Source organism: Ornithorhynchus anatinus, chromosome 3 (genome assembly GCF_004115215.2).
Source record: "Ornithorhynchus anatinus isolate Pmale09 chromosome 3, mOrnAna1.pri.v4, whole genome shotgun sequence".
Classification (NCBI taxonomy): Eukaryota; Metazoa; Chordata; class Mammalia; order Monotremata; family Ornithorhynchidae; genus Ornithorhynchus; species Ornithorhynchus anatinus.
The window spans coordinates 31170551-31182936 of NC_041730.1; the positions used below are offsets into that span (position 1 = coordinate 31170551).

At 42.8% G+C, this 12386-nt stretch overlaps 1 protein-coding gene across 1 annotated transcript in view; it reads left to right on the plus strand.

Annotated features, from left to right (window-relative positions):
* LOC100076072 (golgin subfamily B member 1) overlaps positions 1-5758 on the plus strand; it is a 77839-nt gene extending 72081 nt beyond the window's left edge. The window contains exon 26 of the mRNA XM_039911314.1: positions 411-5758. Within this exon, the coding sequence (XP_039767248.1) occupies positions 411-569 (159 nt within the window). The 3' untranslated portion in view covers positions 570-5758. The remainder of the gene's footprint in view (positions 1-410) is intronic.
* The last annotated feature ends 6628 nt before the right edge of the window (positions 5759-12386 follow it).

Below are 12386 nucleotides of genomic sequence, written 5' to 3' on the forward strand. Positions count from 1 at the left end.
GAAGGTGCCTTCATCTGGGACATTACCGCTTGGCTCAGACTTCATTCCTGGCTGTCCTGAAAGCAGAGACCTGGGGGAGGGCCAAGAAGGAAAGCAACAGGAGAGAGGATTTTGGGAGGCAGGTAGCCAGGCCTTCACGCTGGAGTCATCAGGTAGCTGGGCAGAGAAAGTTTGAGGCCCTGAAGGATCAAGGAACTGGGGCAGAGCTGACCTCAAGAGCACTGACAAGAAAAAAGCTAGTACAGCTATGTGACCACAGGAGTACTGACAGGAAAAAGAGCACTACTAAGGATTGCTGAGGTAGCCAACCAAGCACAGATAAAAAGGACCAACAAACTGCACTTACAGCCACAATAGGCTTCCACTCTCTGGGATAATGGTTTCATTTGCTGTTTCTGTTTCTTTGACAGATGAAAAGAAGAGCCATGTCCTTTGGAAACTGGCTCCGAGGTAGAAGACTATACTTCTCAGGAATGCCCAGTTGCAGAGCCAAATCCCGATATTTATTTTTAGTTTACTTTTTAGTTGTACACATTGTGGTTTTCTTGTGCCTGACTGGCAATTTATAATACTCTGCAATTGCTGGGCAATTCAGTTCCTGCCGACTCACCTTAATAGACTTTTCACAAATTGCTGTTAAGCTATGCACTCACTGGTCATGGTTGTAGGTATTCAAACGTGTGATTTTTTTTTTAAGCATCTTGCAAGGTGTATGTTTATAGCATTTGCTCCAAAATTGACTTGAATCACTCTTACAATGGAATATTATTTTACACTGTCCTTACAGAGAATGGGTGTGTGACTGGTGGTATATTTAGGGGAGCAAACTGTCCTTTGTTCAAATCCATGTATGTCATGAGGTGTCACCTCCATACAATGTCTTCAGTCCAGCCACTGCCAACGTCTGGGATAGTACCCAAAGCCACAAGAAGCCAGATCCAGTCGGTATGGGGAACCACCAGAGAGATCATAGCATTCCCTAGAGATGCTGCCAGAAGGCCAAGAGGACCTCCTGTTTGCAAGGTGCAGGATGTCTACTCTGGTGGGTGAAGAAAGGAGCTGAATGGAAGGTCAGAGACTATTCATCTAGCAGGGAGCCTGCTTGGGACATTGAACATGACAAAGGACAGTCAGGAGATAAAACCTGGAGTGAGTGAGTGTGTGTGCATGTGTGTGTGGGTATGTGTTTGTTTTGCACTGACTGGGGCTCTTGGCTCCTGCCTCTTGTCTCCCTTTGCTCTGGCCATCAGAGATCATGGTAAGCCTGCTTCTTTCCTCAACCTATGGCTCACCAGTTGGCCAATAAACCCTTTAATGCATGCAACATATCTGGTCAACTGCCTACTGATTTCCAGTGTTGGAGATGACAGTTGAACAGGGATTCCTTAATTATTGGTGTTGTGACTCCAATGAGTGTTTCACTTTTGGGGTTCCTAGCTCCTAGGCCTGAGCCCTGGGGACTGTGGCCAGTTATGGGTTATTTGCTGTCTAGTGAATTCTCTCATCCTGAGCTCCCTTTTAAGTAGGTTATTAAAAATATATTTTTTGTTTTTTGATCAACTACGGAGCTATACCTGGTTTGAGATGAAGGAAGAGCTTGGCGAGCTTCTAAGGAGCAAGGCCAAGTGGAAGAGACCAAAGGTTGAAGCTCTGCCTGGTAGTGAGCACACTCTGGGATGAGGTAGCTCGTCTCTTCTTCCATCTGAGGGAGGTGAAAGTATTGTGTGATGATGCCCAGATAATGCAAGTGGTGAAGCAGAAGGAATGATGCATCCTCTATGAGTTGCATGCTAATAGGGCCAATGACAAGATCCTAGTAAGTGAGGGGACATGCCAGAACTTTTGTAGAGAGAGGGACAAGTAGATCGATTTGGAGACTGAGTTAGAGGACCAGCAGCTTTCCTGTTTACCCTTCCCCTTTCGCAGTCACTGACACAGTACGATTGTAGAGAGAGGGACAAGTAGATCGATTTGGAGACTGAGTTAGAGGACCAGCAGCTTTCCTGTTTACCCTTCCCCTTTCACACTCACTGACAGTAAGATTGTAGAGAGAGGGACAAGTAGATCGATTTGGAGACTGAGTTAGAGGACCAGCTAGCTTTCCTGTTTACCCTTCCCCTTTCGCACTCACCGACACAGTAAGATAGTGTCAAACCCCAGTCTTGCTGGACTACCTCCTGCCCCATTCCAGGTCCTCACTTTTATGCAGCCTGGCCCCTACCCTCCATTTCTGCCTCTCCTTCACTATGCAAATATTTCTCCTTCCCCATTCCTGCCCCTCGTCTGCACATACACTCTACCCAGCAATATTAGAGCAGGAGAATGGAGGAACAAGAAAGAGGGGTGGGACAATGGAGCACAGACATGGAGAACCCAGTTGGTTATGGAGTCAAGACCCTTGACCCTGACAGGGTGCCGGCATCATGCAGGATGTGGGGCCCCTACTAAACAATGCATGAAAGCAGCTCATGGTCTGGTGTAGTCAAGCCCATTATAGGTTGTGGCAGGGCAGACCTTCCAATCCCAGCTAGGATGGATTCGATGAACCTGCAGGGAGGTGTCCACTGGATGTCCAGGTTTGATGGACAGGTTGTTAGGATGAGTGTCTGCCTGGAGCATACCCCTTCCCCCCAGTTGGCAGGTCAGAGGGGTCACCCCTCTACAAGTGGGGTTGAGTTTTCTGTCCCCAGAATCCTTGAGAATGATCCCGATAATAACTCCCAAGCCTGAACCACAGCAGATACAGGAGCTGGTAGATAGGGCCGAGCAGGGACGGGGGAAGTGAAGAGACGAGTGCCACTCTAGACTGAAGTCAGCAGCCTTGGGTCAGGTCAGGCAAATTTCTGCAGGGTGGCATGGTGTTTGCGCAGGTGAAGTAGAGGAGAGAGAAGGAAGTCTTGGAGGGGGAAGTGGATCAGCAGGCCCTCCTGGTGGTTGCTGTGGAGAGCCTCTGGGCTCCCCAGAACTATGGTAGAACGGCCCAGTAGAAGATGCCCCAGAGACCTAGCAATCCTCAAGATTGGATGCCCTTTGGAACACAAACTCCAAAGGATACCCTGAGACCCAGCTAACTACACAGAAAGGCTTGAGATCCTTAAGGTTTCAGAGGTCTGTTCTTGAAACTGCCAGGAGGTTCTCCTGGGCCTTCACAAGGCTCTCCAAGAACTCCTCAAAAACAGGGTAGACTGTGGGTGGACATAGATGCCTGGCACACCCTCCCTGCCTGCTCCACTCCAGATCCCCGACATATTAGCAGGGAGAATCGGGTGATGGTCAGTCAGTGGGGGCTGGTAGTAATAGCAGATTCTCATGGCTGGTATCCCATTTGTTTTTAATCAAGTCCTAAATTTATAATTTGGTTCAGTGTTTTTCCTAAAATGTTAATTGGCTTTTCTTCCGAACCTTTTGCTGTTTGCTTCAAATTTACAGTTGGCCTTTCCTTCCAAATCTTCCACAAAATTTGCTTTCCTGGGTTGTTTTTAAATTTTATTTCTCTCCCTTGTCCTTAATATTTTTTTTGCTTTAATTGAAATTTACTTTTAAAATTTATACAATTTTCTATTTCGGTTTGATTCTGTTTTTTCCTCCTCCTTCTTATCTGTTTCTCTTCCCTTTTTTATAATTTCCTCTGGCATTTACTATTAGAACTATTTGGCTCTAACATTTTGGGGTTTTTTGCTTTTTCATATTTAAATAAAAATAAATTATGATATTTAGTAAGCCCTTGTTCTAAACTCTGGGGTAGATAGAAGGTAATCAGGTTGGACACAATCTTTGTCTCACAGGAGGCTCGGTCTAAGCATTTCTTTTCTCTTCCAAATCCTCTTTCTTAAAAAGAGAAAGCAAAAGATGGCCCAGGGAGAGTAGTAGTAGTATTGTTATTAATAATAATAATAATATTAATCCTGATTATCATCATAGTAAAGTGGCCCTACGTGCTCCCAAAAATGTATTTGGAACTCCAAATTGTTGGAGGGTAGGGGAGAGACTTGCCTAGTGAATTCTTACAATCTTGGGGAAGTCACTGTGTGTGTACCATGGCTGATTGGTTTGTTTCTTTTCTACCCATGATTGATTTTTATAAAGTTTAATTCTGCTTGAGATCCATCACAATGCATTTTTTGTTCTCTCTTGTGCTTGTCTATCCTCTGATTCAATGTATACTATTGTTTATTTGACTGTAACTTGCTCACTGCCAATTTCAAGCTCCATTAGAATTTTACATTTCTGTGTATATTGGTGTGTTACTGTAGTGTTTCTTGGTCCACTATACACTGTTTTCACTTGTACTATAAACCTGACTTGTTAATTGGCTATCAAATGACTTTCATGCACTGACTTGCATTTGACATAGCCACTTGTAGTCTTCTATGTTTTTTTGCTCTGTTCTTGTCTATAGTCTACTCCAGTTTTTGGTTTTTTTTTTTGACTTTTTGACTAGCCTAGCTGTAATTAGTGTCTATACTATAATGCAATCCAGAAGCAAAAGTGTAGTCTCTAAATGAATGAAAAAGGGAGGGATGTAAGACTGTCTTGATGAGCATGTGAGTACCTTAGTGTGTTTGGAGAGGCAGACTGCCCTTTGTCCAAGTCTAAGAATGCCAAGAGGATGTCATCTTTAGATACGACATGTGCCAACTCACCTTAATAGACTTTTCTCTAGCTGTTGTTAAGCTATGCACTGGTCACTGTTGTGTATATTAAATTGTGTGACTTTTAAGCATCTTGCAAGATGCATGTCTATGACCTTTGCCCCAGAATAGACTTGAATTTCACTTTCGGTGGAATATTTTTGCACACTGTGTGGAGGATGGATGTGTGAATGCATGAATCTTTAGGGGAGCAGACTGCCCTTTGTCGAAGTTCGTAAGTGTCATGAGCTCACCTTCATACAATGCCCCCAACTCAGCTCCTGCCAACATCTGAGAAATGGAGTTTGCCCAAAGCCATGATGAGGAAGAACACCTGGAGCCAAGAGAAGCTGGATCCAGTGGGTGTAGGGTACTCCAGAGAGCTGAGATCCAGCCAGTCCATGGAGATGCTGCCAGAAGGCAAAGAGGACCAGCCATCCTTGGCAAAACCCAGGATGTCTGCCCCTTGAAGACAGACATGCCAGTGGTGGTGTCCCAGAGACTATTCAACTAGTAGGGAGCCTCTCTGGAGCAAAGGAGGCCCTGCATGGGACACTAAACATGACAAAGGGCAGACTGGAGATAAAGTCCTGGGGGAAATGAGAGAGAGGGGCAGTTGGGGGGGCTGTTTGGTGTGTTTGGGTATGTGTGTATTTTCATTGACTGTGGCTCTTGGCTTCTGCCTCTTGCCTCCCCCATTCTGCTTGCTGCTGTTTGGCCACTGAAGGGGACAGTGCACAAGGTAAGCCTGTTTCTTCCCTAGCTGGCACGTTAACTCCTTACTGCAACCTATTTGGGAAAGCTGCCTTTTGAATCCCAGTGTTGGAAATCACTACGAGGCAGGGATTTCTTCAATTATATTTGCTAATGAGAAGATATTCTCCACTACAAAGACACTGCTGCATTTGAGATGTTTATAGTTTGCAAATAGAGTTACTACTGAATGGGGTGTAAATGGAGTCTTTTCTATATAAATTTTATTTTAAGAGAGTTAAACTATAAATTTTAAAGATCTATTCATCTATTGTGGTAAGCAGCTTCTTGATTGTGGCAAGAAGTTTTACAGAGTGCAATAAAATAAATTTCATGGAATTCTCCTTTAGAAATAAAGTTTAAAGAACTGATCACCTTTGGTTTGAGAGTGGTTTCTTAGGTTCGTCAATGAAGACATTAACTGGTTATTGGTTGCTCGGTATTGGAAGGTTTTTGAGATCATGAATAAGAGATTGGATTTTCAAAGGAATGTGAAATGAATAGTATAAGGTGAAATTGAATATTTTTTGATAAGAAACTGAAAAATAAAGCAAAATTTCAAGTTGTCCCAGTTTCATTGACAGACTTATTTTAACTGAGCTTAACTATTGGTGGTTGTTGTACTTTATGGGGCACTACTCACTTGTGCTTTCTGTTAGCTCTGAAAACTCCTAAGGATGAATAAGGTTGTTTAATATTCAATAGCAAAGCAACAACTCAGTGTGCTATTTTTTTCTGATGTACTCTCCCAAGCACTTAGTACAGTGCTTTGCACACAGTAATTCTCAATAAATACAATTGAATGAATGAATGAATTCTAATGCCACCTAACACCAAGGGCAATAGTGTTGATTGCAATATGTGTTTGTGGGCATGCTTTTAGGTGGGCCGGAAGGCTGTGACTATTAGTCTGCCTTTTTATCCAGTCTCTCCTCTCTCTATCTCATGCTTTCCTGCCTTTTTTGCCCTCATGTGCTGTGAAAGTCCTCTGGAAAATATGATCACATGGAGTGTAAGCTCCTTGTGGAAAGGGATCATGTCACTTCTCTGTTGTAGTTTTCTAAGTTCCTTGTCTTGGGCACCTAGCAGGTGCAACTTAAACACTATTACCTATTCTCTCTCTACTTAGACTGTGAGCCCCCTGTGTGATGGGGACTGCATCTTTCCTGATTTACTTGTACCTACCCCAGCACTTAGAACAGTGCGTGACCCATAGTAAGCATTTAACAAATACCGTAATTATTATTCTGACTACTGATAAATTGAACTAAAATGAAAAAGCCACATTTTTGAAAACATGAAATTATTATAATTACCATTGTAATTACTAGCGTGCTTAGTTTGTGCCAGGTACTGATCTAGATACAAGTTAATCAGGTTGGACACTGTCCCTGGTACCACGAGGGGCTCACAGACTAAGTAGATAAGCAGGAGATAAACTGAGTGAAAACGGTTCCTAGAAATAATTACTAGAAGGACTCTCTCCAACAGCAGTTTTTCAATCCGGGAAAATATTTTGTTGGGAATGAAAGCTTTTGCAACTAAAGGGGTGAAAGTTATACCTCATTATTGTTGAAGTGTTTAGAAACTAAACTTTGAATAAGGAGGAATTACTGTACTTTTAATTGCCGAGAGTATGGGTGGGGGAAGGGTCGAAACAATTCTTCTGTGATAAGTGTGAATAAGCAGTGCAAAAACATCCTGAAAACTCACTGAGGGTGATGCCATCTAGTGAGGTTACGTATGAGGGCCACCAGAGGGCACCCTCGGCACATCCGAATGACATTGAGTCAGCTGGAAGGTCTTTTCCTTTGGATCCCCATCCTGATGAGGTCGAGTCGGTCATATAACATTTATGAAATTACAACTTGACTGTCTTGGCATAAAACTGTATATATCTTCATCACCCTATTTATTTTGTTTAATGAGATGTACATCACCCTGATTCTATTTATTTGCCATTGTTTTATGAGATGTTCTTCCCCTTGACTCTATTTATTGCCATTGTTCTTGTCTGCCTGTCTCCCCCGATTAGACTGTAAGCCCGTCAAAGGGCAGGGACTGTATCTGTTGCTGACGTGTACATTCCAAGCACTTAGTACAGTGCTCTGCACATAGAAATCGCTCAAATACTATTGAATGAATGAAAACGTGCAGAGGTCAAAGAGGAAAGAGCCACCTCCTCCTGCTTTCCTATCTTCTAATGTCAAATGACACTGTTGCCCAAGACTCTGTTCTGTGTCCCTTAACTTTTTACCCTCCTCTCATTTGTCCCTTAACTTTTTACCCTCCTCTCATTTTCTCTGGCTAGCCTTCATCATCGTCATCATCAACATCTCGTGCCATCCCCTTCTCAAAAAATGTCCTCTGGCTACTCATTTCCTTCCACATCAAGCAAAACATGATAAGTGGCTGGCTTCAAGGTTATTCACCGGTTTATCTGTTGTCTTCACTCTCGTTCAAGCTTTCCAGTCCATGGGTAGTGGTAGTTAGATGGAGATCAGCTCGGACCCTTGCCCTCCTTTCTGTATGCCCAGTCCATTGTCTTCCCAAGCGCCCTTTTCTCACTCCACACTCTTCCCAGCTAAAAATCCCTCCTGAGATCCCTTTCTTCCAGGAAGTATTCTGTGATAAATTTTCTTTTTCTAAGGTTGTATTATTATAGCTACCCCCTCTGCTTAAGGTTGCATACAGTACCTCCTCTAGAACTTATATGCAGATTGATTTACATACTCTATTGTCAATCATATTCATTATTTTTTTCCCTATGATTGTAAATCATTTTGTGTGTGCCTCACAAGATCACAAGATCTTTGAAGGTTCTAATCGTAACTTTTACCTCTATCATGCTTCCAAGCCCTTAACATGGTGTTTCCATGCAGGTGCCTAATACTGATTTTTGATAGTTCTTCAAATCCTTTTTGGGGTAATGTGATAGAAGATAGGAGATCTCTATAGCCAGAATTTTCTCAGTCATTTCACCCATTTTCATTCTATCTAAAGAGCTCCTGAAGTCCTTCCATTCTAATTTGTCTTCTGCTCTCCATGCTTCAGGGGCAGGTGAGATGGATGGTGTTAGATTATCTTCCCAGGTATTGTGGTGGATGCCAAAGTTTCCCCTTTAAATGATGTACACAGCCCATGCACAGCTAATTGCAAAAACTACTCCTGGCCTTTTAGCTTACGAGCATTTTGGGTGAAGGCCCTAGAGTGAATTGAATCTGGGCTAGAACACCTGAAAATCCCCAGGGACTTTCGTCCTCCAAGCAGGAATCTCTCTGCATATGGTTGAATGGTAGCTTCCTGGAATACTCCCAGTCTATTGGTGGAGACAAACAGCTGTTGAACCCTTCTAACTGTAAACTCATCCACACAGTGAGCTGGGAATTCAAAAATTCCCCTTACCCAGAATCCACACCTGGGCCTAATTCAGATTCTGTCGCTGGCTCCCACATCACCTGTTCCTACTGGGGGAGAGGTCTAATGTTGAACAAGAGTTTCTAGTCCAAGAGTTTCCTCTCAATGACATACACAATTCCCTGCCCACTGGACAAGTCCTTCTGGGTATCTGCGGTGATCCTGGGAAGAAAACTCACTTAGGCGGAAACAGACAATTCCTTTCTAGAAATTATTATTGTTGTTATTATTAGAACCTCCCTCCACCCAAGTGTCCAGCCAAATAACCTTGGTTGGAAATGGTGAAACATGCCTTAGAAAGAACAACCTACCCAGGACATGAGGAGAGCACTGGGATAGATAAAGCTAATCAGGTTGGACACAGTCCCTGTCCAAACATGGGGCTCATGGTCTTTATCCCCATTTTATTATGAGGAAACAGGGGGTCACACATCAGACAAATGGTGGAATCAGTATTAGAACCAAGGTCCTTCTTGATTCCCAGGCCCTTGCTCTTCTCACCAGACTATGCTGTTTCTTGCCTTTCCATTTGGCTTTGTGGGGAAACACCTACTCCTAGAGGGTACCTCCCCATGTATCTCCCTTGACCTACCAAGGAACCTCACGGAAAACTTCTGGCTGTGGACCCCTGAAAGAGAAGTACGATGGGGTTGCCATCCCTGACTGCTGAATGGCTACTGGTGGACGTCGCCTCATAATGTCAAATGCAGCAGTAGGAAGCCCCTTTCAAAACAAGGCTTCCAAGATCTCACCCTTTCCAGGGATTAAAATTCCCTCTACCTTTTCCCTTTTAGGCATTCTTATAACTTAATATCATAGAATGGCTGGCAGGACATTGAGAATCAGTAGTTTTGGGGAACACATACAGGTTGATCTCCCTCCTCCAGGTTTCAAGGTGAGACCTATCGGGTGTTGGCTTGTTTTTTGCTTGTTTTTGTTCTTCAGAAGATTGCTTTGGCTTACTCTTTTTTTTTTTTTTTACCTCTTCTGTTGCTAATATGTTCTAGCCCAGATCATGTTATTTGCAACACAGGCCCCTCTGCCCCTTATCTCTTGGGTGATTGGTTCACTTTTTGAACTGTGACTCAGGCTTCTAAATTTCTCTATTCTAAATTATAAAATAACATCAATCAGTAGTACTTATTGATAAACCAAGTTACTGATTATTGAATACAATTTTCTTTTAGTTCTTAACATACAAAGTTTCTAGTCAATTGTGATTATTAGGGTGCAAACATTTTAGAAGGGAAACCAGCTAAGGTAGGATTGGGCCTTAACAGGCCAAAAGTCAGATTAAAGGAAGTAATCAGAGTGATACAGGACCTTGTAACCTCCCTTCCAGATCGATGAGCAAGTTATTTAAGTCCTCTGTGCATGTTTTCTCATAGGTAAAATTATGATTAAATTCCTATTCTCCCCACTCCTAAGCTATGAGCTCCATGTGGGACAGTTCTCGAGTCCAATCTATTTATCCTGTATTTACCCTGCACTTAGCACCGTGTTTTGTGCTTTGTAATATATCGAATACAACAATTATCTTGAATATTGCTATTGTTCCAATCTCTCTAACATTCTCCCTGGTTCCTTCTTAATCAATCATATTTATTGAGCACTTACTGTTTGGGAGAGGACAATACAATAGAATTGGTAGACAATATCCCTGCCTACAAGTGGCTTACAATCTAGAGGAATTAAAGGAGATTTTTTTTTCATTTCCTGAAGAAAAAATATGAAATTTTTAACCATTTTCCTGGCTGATACACACGAAATTTACTGACATTTTTAGATGTGTCAGTGTCACTGAAAGTGGAACCTTTGCTCTATTCAAATTATCCTAATTGTATAAAGATGTCAATCAATTGTATTTATTGAGCACTTACTGTGTGCAGGGTACTGTACTAAGCACGTGGGAGAGTACAACACAACTATGTAATAGACACATTCTCTGTCCACTGTTTAGAGACATCTAAACAACCAGTCAGTACTCAGAGCTAAAGCAGTGGGGTATGTCCAAAGTGAGGCTGTAGGGGCCACTCCAAATCAATTAAGGTCACATGGCTGCCTGACTTCAAGCATGTTCCTTAGCCTCCCTGGACCTTTATTCCCTCCTGGGCAGATCAATCAGTTGTATTTATTGAGTATTTACTGTGTGTAGAGCACTGTACTAAGTGCTTGGGTAAGTTCAATTATAGCAGTATAACAGATTTGGTGAGCACATCCCTTTGCCCACAACAAAGGGGCTAAGCTAAATATGATTGATCACAAGTGGAACATGAATGTCATGTGTCTGATCCGCCCTTCTCTCTTGAAAGGGAGAATCAATTGATGGTTTTTAGAGGAATAATATCCTACAACAAGAGTTGCTAGACACATTCCCGAGCCACAAGGAGTTTACAGTGTAGAGGGGGAGACAGACATTAATATAAATATATTTATGGCCTGGAACTCCCACTCCATATTTGAAGGATCACCACTCCCCCCACTTTCCCAAACTTCAAAGCCTTATTAAGGTCATCTCCTCCAAGAGGCCTTTTCCAATTAAGCTCTCTTTTCCCCAACTCTCTTTGCTTTCTATGTCACCAGTGCACTTGCTCCATTTAGGTTTTTGGAATTCACCCCTCCCTCAGCCTCACAACACTTACGTTCATATCTGCAATTTATTCATATCAATGTCTGTCTCCCCATCGAGACTGTAAACTCATTGCCAGCAGGATTTGAGAAGCAGCGGGGATCAGTGGAAAGAGCACGGGCTTTGGAGTCAGAGGTCATGGGTTCAAATCCAGGCTTGGCCACTTGTCAGCTGTGTGACTTTGGGCAAGTCACTTAACTTCTTGGTGCCTCAGTTACCTCATCTGTAAAATGGGGATTAAGACTGTGAGCCCCACGTGGGACAACCTGATTCCCCTGTGTCTACCCCAGCGCTTAGAACAGTGCTCGGCACATAGTAAGTGCTTAACAAATACAAATACCAAATACCAACATGTCCACCAGCTCTGTTGTTCTCAACTCTCCCAAACACTTAGTACAGTACTCTCCACACAGCTTTTCACTATCATTAATTGATTGATAAATTATGAATATATGCATAAGAGCTGTAGAGCTAAGTGTGGGGGGAATGCCAAGTTCTTAAAGGATACACTGATGAGAGGGTGAGTAGGGGAAAAGAGTGCTTAGTTGGAAAAGATCTCTTGGAGGAGTTGTAATTTTAATAAGGCTTTGAAGGTGGGGAGAGTGATGGTCTGTCATATAAGGAGGGGGAGAGAGTTTTAAATCAGGAAGATGTGGGCAAGGGAGAATGGAGAAAAATTATTCATTAAAGCAATGTGTTTGCCTCTCCAAAGGCATCATCCCTCTACATCCCCTCCAGTTTAGCTGGATTGGGATTTGGGGATTTCTGGGGTGGAGTTCTGGCTGAAATTTAGAGTAGCTATTTGGTCAGCAGACAGCAGACTCTGCCTCCCAGAATAGACTCTCTGATAAGGAAATTTTAACTTATGAATGCAAGCCCAAACAATGAGAAAGTTGGATGGGCCTCAGAAGCTGCCTGGCTATATAAGCAGTAGTTAGATGGAGATCAGCTAGGTT